Consider the following 17,829-nt stretch of genomic DNA (forward strand, 5'->3'; position numbering starts at 1 on the left):
ACGCGTATCCACCACTGATGAGAGTGTAGTTTACTGCTTGGTCCGTGGGACACATTTTGTTGTTGCCTCCTTAGTTGAAGATGCTCACACCTGGGACTCAGCAAGTCCATTTTCTTGCCTGTGTGCGTGTGCCCCTTGTCCATGTGCACCAGAAATATTTGTGGTAGCATTGTTTATATTAAAAAATATACTGGAAGAAACATGAGTCCACCCATAGTAGAAAGAATAAATAAATTGTGGTATATTCATACAAAATTACTACTCAGCAGTGAAAATTGAGGAACCTTAGGAATACATTGAACAATAAAAGAAAATACACTGTGATTTTATTTGTATAAGTTCAAAATATGTAAAAAAATAAAATATTGTTTAGGGGTATAATTTTATGTGGTAAAATTATAATGAAAAACAAGAGAATGATAAAAACAGAATTCAAGATACTAGTTACCTCTAATGGAATCAGGAGAGGATAGAATCTACACCAGACAGAAAGGTAACAGTGATGTTAGGTTTTTTGTATAATGGTTGGTGGGTAAAGGTCTTAGTTGTATTTCTTTTTTTTATTCTTTACATTTATTTTATAAATAATATTTTTATATACACAAAATTAGTAAGTATATATTTTATTATACTGATTTGTTTGAATTAGATGTACCAGGTTATTAGATGAGATATGATAGTATAGTAGTGGCCAGAGCAGTGACATGTAAACTTGGAAATTGGTCTCAGGAGTTTGGATTTGAAATGACATTTAATAGGAAATGTTCATGAATTCTGGGTCAAAAAGTATTACTGTGAAAATAGTGGTTGGGAATCATAAAACTATATTATCTTCTTTCTTTCTTTCTTTCTATCTATCTATCTATCTATCTATCTATCTATCTATCTATCTATCTATCTGTCTATCTGTCTATCTATCTGTCTGTCTATCTATCTATCTATCTATCTGTCTGTCTATCTGTCTATCTATCTGTCTATCTATCTATCTATCTATCTATCTATCTATCTATCTATCTGTCTATCTATCTGAAATAAGTTAACTGGAATAAGATATGAGAGAGAGAGAGATATTAAAAACTGTTGTGGAAGACAAGACGTTAGAGTGATCCCCAGCCTGCATTCTAGTGGTTGCTATGGAGACACAAAGGCAAAAGCAGTAGCTAGACCTATTGCACAGAAGGAAATGGCACAATGAAGTACGAGATTCTGCAATTAAAGGATTAAAAAAAAAATTTTCTCTCGATATCTAAGCAGACCACATGAAGACATGAGCAACATAAGGATAATTCTGGCCGGAATCTGCTAGTATTGTAGCTAAGAAACGAGCGTTGGATCTGAGCTATGTGGTGGGTAATTGTTCCATTTTTCTGCTGCTGCAGAAAAGAGCAAAACAAATTATGTTTCTTATGCATCATTTCCAGTCTCTCCTGAAATTACTTCGTCATCTAACAGCTTTCTGTAATCATTTGTGTGTTGAATAGGACCACCACCCCAGTTCTTAGGAGTTTATAAATCAGAGACCATTTAAAGCTTTCTACAACCTTTACCAATTGATTCTTCTCTTAAGCTGTAGAGAATTGATTTTTCTTTTATATTGATAGAAACTTTGTGATTCAAGCTTTGGAGTTTATATCTCTCATTTCTTTTTTTTTTTTCCTTTTGTGAGGAAGATCAGCCCTGAGCTAACATCCATGCCAATCCTCCTCTTTTTACTGAGGAGGACAGGCCCTGAGCTGACATCTATTGCCAGTCCTCCTCCGTTTTTTCTCTTTTTCTCCCCAAAGCCCTAGTAGATAGTTGTAAGTTGTAGCTGCACATCCTGCTAGTTGCTGTATGTGGGATGCCCGCCTCAGCATGGCCGGACAAGTGGTGCGTCGGTGCGCGCCCGGGATCCGAACCTGCGTCGCCAGTAGCAGAGCGCGTGCGCTTAACCGCTAAGCCTCGGGGCCAACCCCCTATATCTCTCATTTCTTAAAGTTTTCATTAGACTAACCTTAAAGGCTTTAGCTACTTAAGTTTCTACACGAGTACAGTAGTTGAAAATCCATTGTGATTACTCCCAAAAACAGAAACCTTTATACACAATGTTCAGTTCTCTGCTTTCACCAACATTGCAGTTGAGTTTTCTAGGGAAAGAAAGAGTCAAAGAAAAAACCAAACAAACAATCAAACACAATGTACTGTTTTCACACACAGGAAAAATCATTTAATGAAATGGATTTTCCAAGATATGGCATGGAGAGTTAATGAATTATTCAACAAATCTTTATTAAGCTCCCCTCACGTGCCAGCTACTTTCTGATATAGCACTATCAGTAATTTGAGATATAGCAGTGGACAAAATAAAGACTGTCCTCAAGAAACTTACATCAGGGCCGGCCCTGTGGCTTGGTGGTTAAGTGCGCGCGCTGCAATGCTGGCGGCCCGGGTTCGGATCCCGGGTGTGCATTGAGGCACCACTTCTCCGTCCATCCTGAGGCCGAGTCCCACATACAGCAACTAGAAGGATGTGCAGCTATGACATGCAACTATCTGCTGGGGCTTTGGGGGGAAAAAATAAAATAAATAAAATCTTTAAAAAAAAAAAAAAAAAAAAAGAAACTTACATCCTGTGGAGGTGGTGAGTGGGTCTGGGAGATGGTAAGCTGCTTTTGTGCCTTCATCATGACAACCAGCAGTAGAGTTGACACGATGATATAAATAATTCTATTTTGGCTATTCAATACTACCCATCCTTCAGGGCAGAGATTATCCTTCTCTACTTAGCATTCCTAGTCTATCTCAGCCTATGCTGGTTTTTCTTTTCTCTGATTTTTTAGACAATTTTTGAGGTATTATTTATATATCATAAATTTTACCTGTATTAAGTGCACAGTCAGTGATTTTTTTTCATAAAATTTTTTAGTACAACCATCATCATAATCCAGTATAACATTTCCATCATCCCCAAAGATTGCTTATACCCATTTGTAGATACTTGCTCTTCCCACCCCCAGCTCCAGGCAATTACTAATCTACTTTCTGCCTCTGTAAATTTCTTTCCTGAACATTTCATATAAATGGAATCATACAATATATGATCTTTTCCATCTAGCTTCTTCCACTTAGCATGTTTTTCTGGTTTATTCATGTTGTAGCATATATCAGTAGTTTGTTCCTTTTTGTTGTTGAATAATATTCTATTATATGGATATACCACATTTTTTTTTATCCATTGACCAGTTGATGGCCATTTGGATTATTTCCAATTTTTGGCTGTTACAAATAGTGCTGTTAGGAATATCCATCTGTAAATTCTCTGGAGTTTTTAAAGGATTTAGTTATATTACTTTTAGGAGAGTCTTTTGATTGTCATCTGTATTAATTAGCATCCTTAAAAATGAGAAAGACATCATGTTATCCTATTCTTCCTCTTCTGCATTGCCTTGTAGATGCCGCATAAATGCATATTATCAGTGATTGATTTATTGGGTCGTAGGCTGAGGAATAAAAGAATGAATAAAAATAAAAATTAAGTTTCTACCCACTGTTAAAGAAATGGCAGCCTTAGGGATAAAATCCTCTATATACTCTTTTAATGGAAACCAATTAGAATTACTAGTTTACTGGGTTTGTACATTTGTGTAGCTTCCTCAGATTCCTCAAGACAATTTCCTTGAGACATACACCAACTATTTGCTGCTCTGATTTGGGAGGGGTAGGGTAGGAAAAGCAGAGTCGAGTAGTATATGCTAATTTCTTCCGCTACTATATGCAAACCGACCAAAGAAGATCAATTTGTTCAGTTGAGAGTATAACTTTGAGTTTTAAAGGTTTAATTAAGGGCAAGGATTTTGCTCTCATCCGTCAGAGTATGTGAATGACTAGATTGAAATGGCCTGAATTGGGCATCCTTCCTTAGCGTGAATTCATTATGAGTTCATGGACTGAAAGGCAATGTTATTTCTCTGTTGTCCTAAGTGGATTAAGGGAGTACTCGACAGGAAATGGGAATCAATTAAATCTCTTTACAGACGGAAATGAGTTAGAGGTGATACAGCATGTGAGCTCACTAGCATGCATTCATGATAATGATGCCAGACTGTAAGCAATTTGCCAACTACATTTAAGGGAAATGTAAGGCACTTAAGAGCTCACCAGGCCAGTCCTGTAAACAGAGCGAGAAGTCAAAACAGATAAAGCTCTTTGAGGTAGGAAGGTTAACCCAATGATGAGGGGAGGGGGAAATAATTCGTTAAACAAATGATAGGTTCTACATGAAAAAAATAGTATTTCTTTCTCTCTGGTGCCCTCCCTACCTCCTCTTGAAAAAGTTAATTCCAAATATTTGCATAAAATTACACTTGTTTCGATGTAGTTGTGACAATAGACGCTACAGGGAAAATCAGAAGCAGCAGTAGAAGAAAACGCTCTGTCCCTTTGCCCCTCTCATCTCTATACAATGTGGCTGGCTTTACCAGACAAACTGGAAATATTTGAATAATAGCCAACATATAGTGAGTGATGCTTAAGTGCCTGGCACTATTTTAATTGATTTTTATGAAATGGTTTATTTAAACTTTGACATAAATCAATGAGTGAGGTGTCATTACAGTTTCCATTTTATGAAAGGGGAAACTGAAGCACGTTAAGTAACAGGTTCATAGTAAGTGAAGAAGCCAGGATTCAGCCCCAAGGAGCTGGCTCCAGAGTTAATGCCTATAACCCGATACTATACAGTGTTGCATATGCTTTGATCATTCAGGTAACGCATCCTCTAGATGAGCTGAAAAGCGTTGTACTTTTTTGTTGAAAACACCTTGGCAGTAGAATATCCGACTCATAGATAGGTAGGAGAACATAAGGAGACTTGATTTTATTCATTGAGTGCCAGAGAAAGATAATCCGTAGAGTTACACAACTTGGTAGTGGTTATGTTGTCAGTACTTTTTTTATCCAAGGGGTTAGTTAGCATGACTTATGTTTATTTAAATTACCCTGATGCCATTTCATTATTACTCTTCACTATTAAGCATGTTGGTGTGGTGGGATTATACAGCCTATGTTTTACAAAATACCTTCTCTTAAGAAGCTCCTAACCTAGTGAGACTTTTGAGGAGCCCAGAGAGATGAATTCAAAGGATTCTAGGATGCCAGAGAAAAGTAAAAGGGGGCACAGAAAGATCAAGATATTAGTCTGAAGCTACATAGCCAGTTAGTTAGTTTTAGGTTCTGGGCTAGAACCCAGTTTATCCTATAGGATATCCTATAGATATAAATCTTTTTTCAGACATCTTCTATATTTCAAGTATGAAGACACTATTTTTTCAGTATCTTAGGTTGAAAGAATTGAGATGATGAGTTTCACAACTCATTGTCAGCAGCTCAAGTTGTAGAGCTCCTGGAGATTTTGGATTTGCAGGTTTGCTGGGTGTTGATAGCTCCAGTAAGGACACGGGTGTGCAGCCAGCTTGTGTCTAGGGAAGTTTTTCCCTCTAGATTCTAACTGGGGAAGTCTTCAGGAACCTACACCCTTGGAGTTGTACTGGCAATTTGTCTGCTATACTGAAAAATAATTGTGGAAGCCTATTGGAGTAAGTAAAGAGATGGCTGCTGTGATGTGCTTTATCTCCTGAGGCAGATGGACTGGTAATAACATTATATAGAAAGGAAATTGACTTCATCCAGACTTGGTTTTTGTGGGATTTCAAAACATTCTTAAAGTCCTGCTTAAGTAGATGCTGATGTGCAGGTAAGATTCTGATCCCTTTGCGGAGAAGCCATTCCATGGTCAAGTCCAGTCGTACTGAAACACAATTAAGTTGTTTTGTTTTTGGTGGTGTTGGAGTGCTCATTTGAAATAAGTTGGCAAACTAAAGCAGTGTAGTTGCCTCACACAAAAGAAAAATGATTGTTTACAATTCACTTTTAAAAGTATCGCACCTGTCCAAACCCAACAATGCTAATGTTTATCACCAGAGAAACACAATTAGCAAAATCATTGGTTGGAGTTATTGTTAAGTGGAGTCATTTCTTTATCTGAATTAAAGAAGACTGCGTGCCTGCTGTTGAGTTACAGTAATTAAATTTCACATTTATCTGTGGATGTTATAATGTTCATTTTCTAGCATGGCATCAGATTCACTAAATAGTTTCAAAGTCAAAGAATAAGACCTAAAAAAATCTGACAAATTAAGTGTCCTTTACAATATCTATTCTCAGACATTAAATTATTAAATATATAAATATTCTTCCCTATATCCAAATATTAATTTCATCTTTGGTTAAAAGCTGTTCCAAAGATTTATGGCATGTGATAAAGGGTTTGGTAGACTTATAAATTTTATTTTTTATTATTGATGGCTTAGAAGCCAGTTGAATTACATATTTACATTTTCAGAATTAGAATTTTATAGTCTAGATTTAATTAATGCAGGGATGATACTGCTTCACTGGCAGTGCTATCTGTTTGAATCATTAGATTTTTCTGAATGCTCTGAGGGGGCAGCTCTCCAATGAGGACTTTATGCATCTTATTAATTAGCTGCTTTACAATAGATATCACCCAGGGAACTGTGTATTCATATTGGGCACTGTAAAGTTTGCTTGTTATAAAACAAGATTACATGCTCTTTCTATTTTCTAATCTATGTTTCCCTTCTTCTGTTGCCCGTTGTATCTGAGTATACACAGATTTATTAACTACCCAACAACACTGCTAACTTTAATACCAGTGAACACTGGACTTCAGTTATAACAAGTTACACTAAACAAGTGATTTGAATTTGGAGCTTTGGGTACATAATAGTTTTGTAAGTTACTACACTTTACTTGCCTAAGGTATACTTTCTGCAAAATGACTCACAAAACAATTTGTTCTCAGTCAAAGCTAAGGCTTTCACAAATAGGTGACAAAGATATTTTGTCTGCAAGATCTTAACGTAGTAAATGTACTAAGAGTGCTTTCCTGCCTTTTGATGGAAATTTCATGCTGCCTAGAGCAAAAGCGTGATGCCGAGATAGTTGCCATCTCAAATGTGTTTCCAGACTTGCAAGGAAAAATATACTAGAATGAGATGACCGAGGGGGGATCCACTGAGGACTGCCACATGACTGAATGTATACAGAGCACTGAAGCCTGCCTCCTGAAACTTGCAAAGGCACTGTAATAACCACACTGCCCCCTGCAATGTTAAGCCTTCAAAGGTCCTTGAATTCAGACAAAAAGCAATTCGTTGTAACCAGCTGGTACATTGATCAGAGAAATGTCAGCAAATTCCCTCAACCACTGAGGAGTTGGGGGTGGGGGTTGAGGGGTAAGGAAACAAATATATAGGAAATGCACAGAGCTGCTCAGGAAGAAATTTTACAATAAATGAGTATATCTTTAGACTTCCAAGAATAATGATAATCTGTTGAAATACAGAGGTGGAACACCCCCTGATAAATTCCATCAAGTCAGAAATACTGTAAATACCTGCTCTTCCGTAAGAGCCTGTGGAGTTCTATAATGCAAATTCCCCTAACACACTTGAAAGGTACCAATATAATGCTCAGGCAGAATACATTTTGAATATTCTTAAAACTATTTTGTAAGTAATTTCACAAAAATATCAAACATCAGTGCTGCATTTCAAATTCTGCACCATTCCGACTTATATCACCATTGTAACTGCATTGCTATTTTAGGAAATTGAGTCCAGCTTGGGAAAGAAACAGTATATTGAAATATTGCAAAGTCTCCTTTCCTACATCAGTTCCATTTCATTTACAATTTCATTTACTGGAGTGATTTCAATGTGAATGGCTTTCTTTGCAACTTAAAGTGGTCATGTTTGGCTTTTCATTGTATTCATACCATTTTCCCCACGTGGGCTTTGAATTTTTTATTTAGTTGGGTTAATGCTCTGAATGGAATATTTGCCAATCACATTCAAGGGCTTCACAATAAAGCAAGAGACGGAGAATATGTATCTGCCTACAAAGAAATCACTGTGTTTGGAGAACAAAGATTTCATATGTATCAAGACTTAAAATGAGCAAATCCTGTGACTCAGGGCTTACATCTCTGCACAGAGAAATATGCACAAGCATATTATTCCCTTACTGATGTTACCTAGCAAAAATATTTGTTGTCTACTTTATAAAATGCAGAAGCATTTTTAAAGTTGTGTAAGGATGCACTCCAGATTGTTAACAGTATTTACCTCTGTAGGGGAGATATAAGAAGCAAGATTTGGGGTGTTAAGTTTATTAAAATGCTCTAATTTTTAAAAAGAAGAATGCATTAAGATATTACTTGTGACGTTAAAAGTTAATTTTAAAATAATGTCTTAAAATGGCTTTTTATACCAGATGTTCCAAAATTCCCAAAAGAAAAAATTGACCCTCTTGAAGTGGAGGAGGGAGATCCAATTGTCCTCCCATGCAACCCTCCCAAAGGCCTCCCGCCGTTACACATTTATTGGATGAATATTGGTAAGTAACATTCTGTCCATCAATAGGGGGACATTTTAATTTCCTGCATCATATCAGATAACATACTGAAACCAAAGATTAAAAATTAATACAAAGTTATCAATGTGGAATCAAATAGATTTTAAAAATTAGATCCATCTATAGTCTGCTCCAAGTCCTAAATATACACTTAAGTGTGTATATGAAAACCCCAGAGAACCGCTAAATATATCTCTTGATTTTATCATATCTGAAAAGAGTAGAGGCTATTGATAGGATCAAGTATGTCTATGAAGAAAATACTTTCTATATTCCAAACAACTTACTTACCTTTGGGATTTTATGCATGTTAAAGTAGAGGATGGCTTGTGTCTGTGTTGCTAGCTTTATATTTCTATTTTGATAATGTTCCACCCACTACACACAGTGACCTACAGAGAAATTAGTATTAAGATTTGTGTTTAATTTACCAAAAATTTTTACTAACTTTTGGGTTGAAATTCCAGCTTCTTATAAAGCCCACTTCTGGCATGTGCCTTAGTAGTGCTCCCCAAATGTTTTCTCATTGTGGGCCATGGAGAGAAATGATAGTGTTTGTACAGTGCTCAGAAGAAAGCGAAAGAAGCTACTCTTGGCTGCAGCCAAATGTTCCAGACTCCATTCACCCTAGAACTTACCAGATTGCATCCAGGAAAGAGAGATTAATATCTCATATACAACTTTTGGGGAGATCTGTTTTAAAGAAATATGATCCTAGGAAAATAAAAGTAATAATTAGACCATTATCTGAATTGGGCCAGTTTTCAGATAAGCTAATGCAGACCCACTGAGCAGAAGTAGAGGCCTAGATAGGAAGGAGAGGTAGAATGCACAGACTGTTTGTCCACCAGTAGACTTATTTGCTTAATGGTGAAAAGCATGCTCCCAGGGGTTTTGTTGTTTTTTGTTTTTTATTTCTTGCACGCTCATTGCTCCTATAGTAAGACCAGACTTGAGAGGAATAGGAAGAACAGACATGAAAAATAACATAAAATGAAGTAATATAAAAGAAAGGAAAATTAAAAAGGGAGATGAGGCACAATAAAGGACAATTGCCCCTTTTAATGACAAGATATTTCTTTCCAGAATTAGAACACATCGAACAAGATGAAAGAGTGTACATGAGTAAAAAGGGAGATCTGTATTTCGCAAATGTGGAAGAAAAAGACAGTCGGAATGATTACTGTTGCTTTGCTGCATTCCCCAGATTAAGGACGATTGTGCAGAAAATGCCAATGAAACTAACAGTTAACAGTTGTAAGTCCAAATAATTTATTGTTCCATCATGAATGCTGAATACAAATGTGTCTGTAATTTCATTCTGGCCAAAGCCGGTTAGAGCTGGGTTGATATTTTCAACCATTGTTTAGTTCAACTCTAGAGACTTCATCCAGATGAAAGAGACATCTGCAGCTGCAGATCTACAGTAGCTCTGTCTCTCGCAGCCAGAAAATCAAATCTCAATTCACAGTACAAATGTATTTCATTTGACGTCTGCAGGATCTAGTCATTTTTAGTGTGCGAAATACACAGCGAAATTTCAGAGTTTTCTAAGCAAGTCTCAGGCTTTGATTCACCGTGATCTTGGATAAACCAGCAGGCTGAAAATGTGGGATAAAATAACACAGTCAAAAATAAAAAGACGCAATAGTACAATTTTTATCACATCAAGCGTTTTTGTCCTTCTCAAATTGGCAGAGTTATTTGAATTGCTTCTCTTTCCTATTTGATTCTGCAGATGCCAGTCTGGGTTCCCAAATGGGAAAAAGTCATTAGTGGGAGAAAGAGCCATAAGGTTCAAAGGGCAGAGATAATCCCCAACAGTTCACTGACTGAATAATTGGCTCTTGTAGAGTCAGAAGTTGGCATTACCATTCCGTTGTCTAATTTGGTTTGTGATATTTTTTCGTTGTTATGTGTAGCTACACTATGCCAGGGCTTCACTATAGCATCCATTAGCCAGCCTCAATTCTCTTTAATGGAGCTATAATTTGTATCTTCTCCACCTGGAATCATCTGTGGTAGTTTAAGATTAAGCTCATTATAATGATTTTTTCAACTATATCCCCAGAGATGATGTTCTAGTGAAGCATGGTTATACCTCATTTGTAATTTTCCTGAGAAAAATATGACTCTCATTCTTTATTGGTATTAGCATCTACCATTATGTTTGTGAGTTTTTTTCTTCCATTTTTTTTATTTCAGTAAAGCATGCTAATGACTCCAGTTCATCCACAGAAATTGGTTCCAAGGGTAAGTTGATCATGTATAGAGTGTTGACGTTTATTTTCACCTTTAGTAGCTCATTGTCATCTCAGAATTTGAATTTTTTCTTTAATATCATCATGAGTTTATTAAAATACTAATATTTTGGTTAGGGAAAACCCCTTAGCATAGAGGGTTCTGTTGCCTCCCTGCCCCTTAAATATATGCAAAAGGAGTGATATTTATAGATGCATAACTATATATTTATATATGATATAATTAACATATAAAATAGACACACATATATGTAATATATAACTATATATATATTTGTGTGTGTGTGTGTGTGTGTGTGTGTGTGAGGAAGATTGGCCTGGAGCTAACATCTGTTGCCAGCCTTCCTCTTTTTACCTGAGGAAGATTGTCCTTGAGCTAACGTCGGTGCCAGTCTTCCTCTATTTTGTATGTGGGATGCTGCACAGCATGGCTTGATGAGTGGTGTGTATGTCCGTGCCCGCGATCCAAACCCGCGAACTCTAGGCCGCCGAAGTGGAGTGCGCAAACCCAACCACTACGCTACCGGGCCTGCCCCTATAACTATATATTTTTAATGAAATAATTATTTTGTGTCTGCCAAAATCTCTTTCATGGTTGATAAACATTTTGGATGATAGTTGTTACACAAAAAAAGGAAAAAGAAATGGTCGCGTCTCAACAGAAGTTGAGAAAGCGCTGGGTTTAAGAAAGTTAAATTTTTTTCTTGCAAGACTTCTCAGAATATTTAATATGCAGTTGTCCATTGTGACTCTGAGAAACAATATAGGTTGCAGCATTTTCCAAACTCATTTGTTATGAAATCTTTTTTATTTTTTTCCATAGAGCATCTACCAGAGCTAGTGTTTTATGGAAGATGCCTGAGTAAACCTGAATTATATAATAGGCTATTTTTCCATAGTGAGAAGAATCATTTACATGAATGCAACAAATATTCCTTCTATCATTGGGACCAGTGGCTTGACTTAGATATCTAATACACTGGCAACATCACAGGGCCAGATGGTAGCTCCTCTTGGTGCACCCTCAGTTTGAAGGTAGACTGATTAAGCATACATCCTCTACAGCATTTTGAGGTCAATAACTCAACCATATATATTGTGTCTTCACAGCACTCAATAAAAATCATTGCACATGGTACATGTTCAAAAATTACCTTTCAATAAATGAACACTTGTAAGGAATTTATAGCAAGGGGTACACTGCTACTAGTGCCCTTCATTCCTCTACTCTGATAACAGAATGTCAGCCGTTTACTCTTTCCGTCTTACGTCCAATCACATTGACATTGGATGCAGAAAACAATTTTGTGAATATTTAGAAATGAAATCAAAATGAGCATTGAAAATGGAAGTCTCCTAATTTGCCGTTGTATTTGAAAAGTGTTCTTAAAAAAATAAGAAATGGAACATTTCCATATAATAGTTATTGGCAATGCTTGCTAATCATTCTTTACAACAGTGCTTATCTTTGAGGGCCTGAGACTTGAAGTAGAGTCACCTGAAGAGCTTGATAAATTCACAGATGGCTGGTGTCTACCGCAGGCTTCCTGAATCAGAATTTCTGGGTTCAGGGACCAGGAAGCTGTATTATAACAGGAATATTATCAAATATTTAGGCACATTAAATTAAAGAAAAATACACAGCCATCAAACATGACCAGGTATGATTAAAGGGTAGAATATAAAATCATAGACTATCAATGAACTTAAGGGCTTTCATGAAGAAATTATCTTGAACCATGTTTGAACTTCTGAATTTGAAGATGTGGTTTGAATCATAACCTTCATAAAACTTGGTGCTACCCTTAGTTAATGTATCTGAGGGACAACCCATGCTTCATGGCAAGAGTGGAGTCTATTTAAATGGAAATGTATTAAAATGAGTACTGTGTGTGTGTGTGTGTGTATAAATATATACATATACATACATATATATATAAATATACACGTACACATAGGTACATATGTTTAAGTATGTTTTAAGAAAGATTTAATGCCAAAGAATTTTAACTCTTTTAGTTTGGAAAAAATATGATCATTTTCTGTTCTGTTTTATAGCAAATTCAATCAAGCAAAGAAAGCCCAGACTGCTGTTGCCTCCTCCTGAGAGTGGCAGTAAATCTTCACTTACCATCCTCAAAGGAGAAACCCTACTGCTTGAGTGTTTTGCTGAAGGCCTGTGAGTATCTTGACCTCTGTTTATGACTTTGTCCATCCAGTTCTGTAAAGAATAAGCTCTCACATAAGAGTGTGCTTGCAGACACATTTTAAAATGATTTCTGTAAAAAAAAATCCTGTTACTACATTTCTGGAGGAAGTAATTTGCACTTCACTCTACAGATTTCAGGCTGTGACTGAGACTGATGTATAATTAGATCACTCTGTCAATTTGTGATCGTGTGAATGGAGGTGACAATGACAACATTCTCCTTAGCTAAGTCAATAGGGGGATGCCATCCTTAGAGCATGAGGTTGTTAGTAGTCAGCCCATTACTATTGGTGCCAGGTTTTTGTCTCTCTGCTGCTTGTCCCACTCCTGCTTGTTATTCTGTGATGTCTGCTCCCTTTTCAGGTTCCAAGGAGCCCTATTTATCTATTATTTCACCCTGCTGCCCTTTACATACAAAAAGGTCCAGACCATGTAATTTAAGAGTTTTCCATCAAAATATAATTAACTGAACTTTTTCACATCTGAAGAAGCAATGCACATTTGCAAATCCTCCAAGAAAAGCCCAAGGAAACTTCACTTGGTCACCTCTTGAAATTGCTACATTTATTGAGTAACTCTCATATGTTTATGTACACAAAGACCATTTTACTCAAGACCTGGTTATACAAGTTCACCTGTTTCCTACCACCATCCCTCTGTGCTTGCCATCACATGCTGATCCCTACCACTGAGAATACCATGGGAAAATACATTTCACCTTCCCAGTACCTGAGTTTATGTAATCAGTTTGTAAGCTAAGGGCTTCTTATAGCTGAGAGTCTGGTTAGTGGACTAGAATTTGAAATTTGAAAAATTGTATTCATTTGCAGTTCAGTATATATTCCTAATGAGTAGTTTTAAATTGGATTATGAAGAAAAGGAGCAGATTTTAATGGTTTTATAACCCCTAAGCTTTGTAAATTTCTCTTTCCATCCAGCAAAAATATCCAGAATGCTTATCTGCCAAAGTGTATTGACATAAATTAGTTAGATGTGCCGTGACATGGCCTCTGTTTGGGAAGTTTGGTCTCTGAATTTTGTGGAAGATGAAAAAGCTTCAGGTTCAGTTTGAATCATCATGGTAACCACCTGCTCTATTGTTCTTATTCATATGTGTTTACAGTGGTAGAAATTAAATTCTTTCAGGGTTCATTCCTATTCTTGGTTGACTCTGGGCAGGGTGAACATTTCAGTAATTCTTTTTTCTTATTTCCCACACATGCCATAATTTCTCTCTTGAGTTGGCTGGCAACTACACGGCTTGTCTTCAAAATAATAGAAATGCTCTCATGTGTTTTTTAGAAAATGCAATGTCATGAAGCAATATATAAAAAGAAAGTGGACATAAAATATTTGTTTTCCTTGGGACATGAAGATTCTTGATGCATTGTCAGAAGAATTTTCACCTGAAGTGGTTTCTTCTTACTCCCACTGGGTTTGTGTTAGGTCCTATCCGATCTGGTCCTCTTTCAGGTGAAGGTGATACATTGCAAAATTTTTAGAATACTTAAAAAATTTTTTCTAAGAAATTCTTAAACCATAAACCTTCTACAGTAACAAAAATAATTATAATTATGACATTGTACTCTTTATTATGTGTCAGGCAGTATGTTTTCCATTTTACGTATATTAGCTCATTTTGTCCTCACCACATTTCGTGGCTATGATTATTCTCATTTTGCAGGTTAGGTAAATGAAGCCCAGAGAGTTGAATTCACTTCTCCAAGCTTAGTGTAAAGTGGAGCTGAGATTCCATCCTGTCTGTCTGCAGAACCCTGAGCTATCTCGAATTTAACTTACTTCGCATATTTCAACCAAATGAACTGTTGTGTTCAGTTAAGGGAGGGGACCAAGTATGGCAATTTCTCTGAATCTGAAGAACTGGCATATAGTAGATATGTCAGTAAATGGTTAGTAATAATGAAAACGTTGATACTGTTAATAAAAAGAGGAAAACATTCACAGGGGAACTACTTTCAGGAAGTTTAGATTCTATAGGATCTATAAGTAAGGCAGAAATTGTGAATGGTTGAAATGACGTTGTGAATCTCTTTCAGAAGAGAAGGGTGTTCACTCCCCAGAAGAAGTGCAGACAGTGAGTTCCTCAGTGGAAAGAGCACGTTTGTGTATCAATTCACACTCATTCACACTCTGTGAAAGCTTCATTAAGATTAAAGGGGATATTGTGGCTTCCCTCTGCTGACTGCTTTCTCTGTTTTGTAAATTCGTGAGTTTAAGCTTGGTATGATTCTATTGCAAGATACTGCGTTGTAAACAAAGGAAGTATAGGAATAAAGTTGGCTGGATAGGACCTGAACAAAAATTTGAGACTATGGCATAGTGTGTATTTGTGTATAAAAATGGATTAAACCATATATTTTCCCTCAAAGTTTCATTGCTCAAATGCTGTTAGTAGGTGTTCCTTGAATTAAAAAAAAAGAGAAAAAAATTTGGCAAGAATATAGCTAGACATTGTTGCAATGGTATAGCTATGTCCTTAGATAAATTATGTCTCATGTTCACCTGATACTTACAGATAATCATTTTATTCTGTTCTTTTAAGGGATAGGTATTAGATGATTAGACTGGTTTTCAAGGACTGACAAAAGAGAAATCTTGCAAAAGTGAGATGCTTGCACTATTAAAGTATAGACTCATGAAAAACTCCTGATTTGGGGGAACTAAGGTCCACAGCAGCCTGTAATTTGGCAAATTGCCATTTTGACAGATGGAGTGAAAATCAAGCAGTTAGGAGACTTGGGTTATGCATCCTGTTGGGTGGTGTGCCCAGGAAGCCAACAGCTAATATACTCTCACAGCTGCCTGTCTGAGCATCATTACTGTTTCCTACAGAAGTGTGCTGTGTGCTCTAAGCCTGGTAAAATATAAGGCAGTGGTTCTGGATTGTAAGGCAGGTAAGTGCTTGAGCCTGGAGAGGAGGAGAAGAGAGTAGATGTGTGTAAATTAATGGACCTTCATCTTTACTTCCAACATTTTTTTGCATAATAACTGAATTATTTTAACCACTACCTCTCAATACAAACAATTTGAGATAATTGACTCAAACAATGTGAGGTAATTTTTCAATTATTACCTCGTAACTAATTAATTTGGCTACAAGTATATATTCCAAAAATATACAGTTAGGAAGGAAAAAAGGGATGGCAAAAAGCACAAATATAATAGAACACACTGATAAAAAGAACAAGTTTGGGGTCAGACAAATTTAAGTGCTAGTATATCATTTATTACCCCTTGGTAATAAATGCACCCCAGTGACCTTAAACAAATTAATTAACTTCTTGGAGCTTCAGAATCCTCACTGGTAAAATGATGATAATAATGCCCACCTTCAGAACATACTCAATAACTTACAACTATTAATAATAAAAAGAAATATGGTGAGGAAGAAAAAGTGGCATCAATAAAAATAGCAAAATTAAGTTTCTTCCATTCAGTCTTCTGGCCCAATTGGAGAGGAGAAAAAAAATCAGCCATCAGTTAAAATCAGCCATCAGTGCTTTCCACATAATCTTTAAATCACAAGAATTAAATCATAGGGGGCACTACTTCTCCGCTTGTCTGGTTTTCGTGAGATGGGATTTTTCTTAAACCCAGCTGGTTTGATTCCTCACTCTTGTTTTTGTCCCTACTAAGGTGGAGAAAGTTATCCTCTTGGCATGTGACAAGTACTCAATTTGGCTTTTGTTTTTGCTTTTTTTGTTTGTTTTGATTGGGTGATCTCATCCTTCTAAGCAAGGGAGATATGGTTCATTCCTTCTGCCTCTGCTCCTCAATAGAGAGAGGCCGCCTGGGTAGCAATGTCTGTGCTGCAGAGCCCTCCTTGCCCTAAAATGGTCTGTTTCTAGGTCCAGCCAACACATTTGGCTCTCACATCTGAGCCCCATTCTCCAATATCAGCTTCATTAGGATTAAAGGGGGATATCATGGCTTCATTAGGATTAAAGGGGGGAATATCACAGCTTCCCTCTGCTGACTGTTGGGTCTGACTTTGTCATATTTTTCAAACTCATACGGGGAAGAGCACTGTTATTTCTGGTCACTTCAAACCACCCACAGGGAGATTTCACACTTGAAAAATATCTTGTAGTATTTCTATGGGTCCAATTATCCATCCTTCATCTAGCCACATCTATTCAGCACTTACTTGTACTGAGCCCTCTGAATAGAGGAAATAGATTTCCAACGAAGCAGATTATTAAAGGAGCTTGCAGTGAAAGAAATTTGATCCACCGTGATGCTCACCCCCGATGGTGGTGTGCAGGTCGGTGCACTGGGAAGGCTGATGCTATTCAGTGGGAGTTCGAGTGCACATGTAAAAGCAACATGATAAGGGATATGTCGTGTGGGTTTCTTTACATTTTATTTTGTAATTTAAAAAATGTTTATCATTGATTTATTGTGTTGTAGACCAACTCCACAGGTTGATTGGAACAAAATGGGTGGTGATTTACCAAAAGGAAGAGAAACAAAAGAAAATTATGGCAAGACTTTGAAGATAGAGAATGTCTCCTACCAGGACAAAGGAACTTATCGCTGCACAGCCAACAATTTCTTGGGATCAGCCACTCATGATTTTCATATTACAGTAGAAGGTACATTCCCCATATTGATTTATTTTTCTTCTATTTAAAAAAAAAAATTCATACATGTAGTGAATCTTCAGCTCTAAAGCATATATATTAAAACAGGTAAGCTGTTTCAACTTTTAATTGTAGAGTGGGTGCTGGATTATATTACACTTCAACTAATCAGGTTTGTCATTTGCCCCACAAAACCACATAGAAGAGACAAATGACAAGAAAAGATCATGTTAGGGATGAGTTCCCCGACTTGTTTAGTCATTAAACCTAGTCTCCTATA

General features: G+C 36.6%; 1 protein-coding gene across 2 annotated transcripts in view; it reads left to right on the plus strand.

The window, feature by feature from the left end:
* The window catches only part of CHL1 (cell adhesion molecule L1 like), a 92,156-nt gene that overhangs the window by 20,050 nt on the left and 54,277 nt on the right, over positions 1 to 17,829 (plus strand). For both annotated transcript variants that reach the window (XM_087431357.1, XM_087431358.1), the window contains exons 4-8: positions 8,335 to 8,457; positions 9,562 to 9,732; positions 10,681 to 10,728; positions 12,795 to 12,915; positions 17,377 to 17,561. In XM_087431357.1, the coding sequence (XP_087287483.1) occupies positions 8,335 to 8,457; positions 9,562 to 9,732; positions 10,681 to 10,728; positions 12,795 to 12,915; positions 17,377 to 17,561 (648 nt within the window). The remainder of the gene's footprint in view (positions 1 to 8,334; positions 8,458 to 9,561; positions 9,733 to 10,680; positions 10,729 to 12,794; positions 12,916 to 17,376; positions 17,562 to 17,829) is intronic.

This window comes from Ceratotherium simum, chromosome 5, assembly GCF_057802395.1.
Source record: "Ceratotherium simum simum isolate JZ-2026a chromosome 5, ASM5780239v1, whole genome shotgun sequence".
Classification (NCBI taxonomy): Eukaryota; Metazoa; Chordata; class Mammalia; order Perissodactyla; family Rhinocerotidae; genus Ceratotherium; species Ceratotherium simum.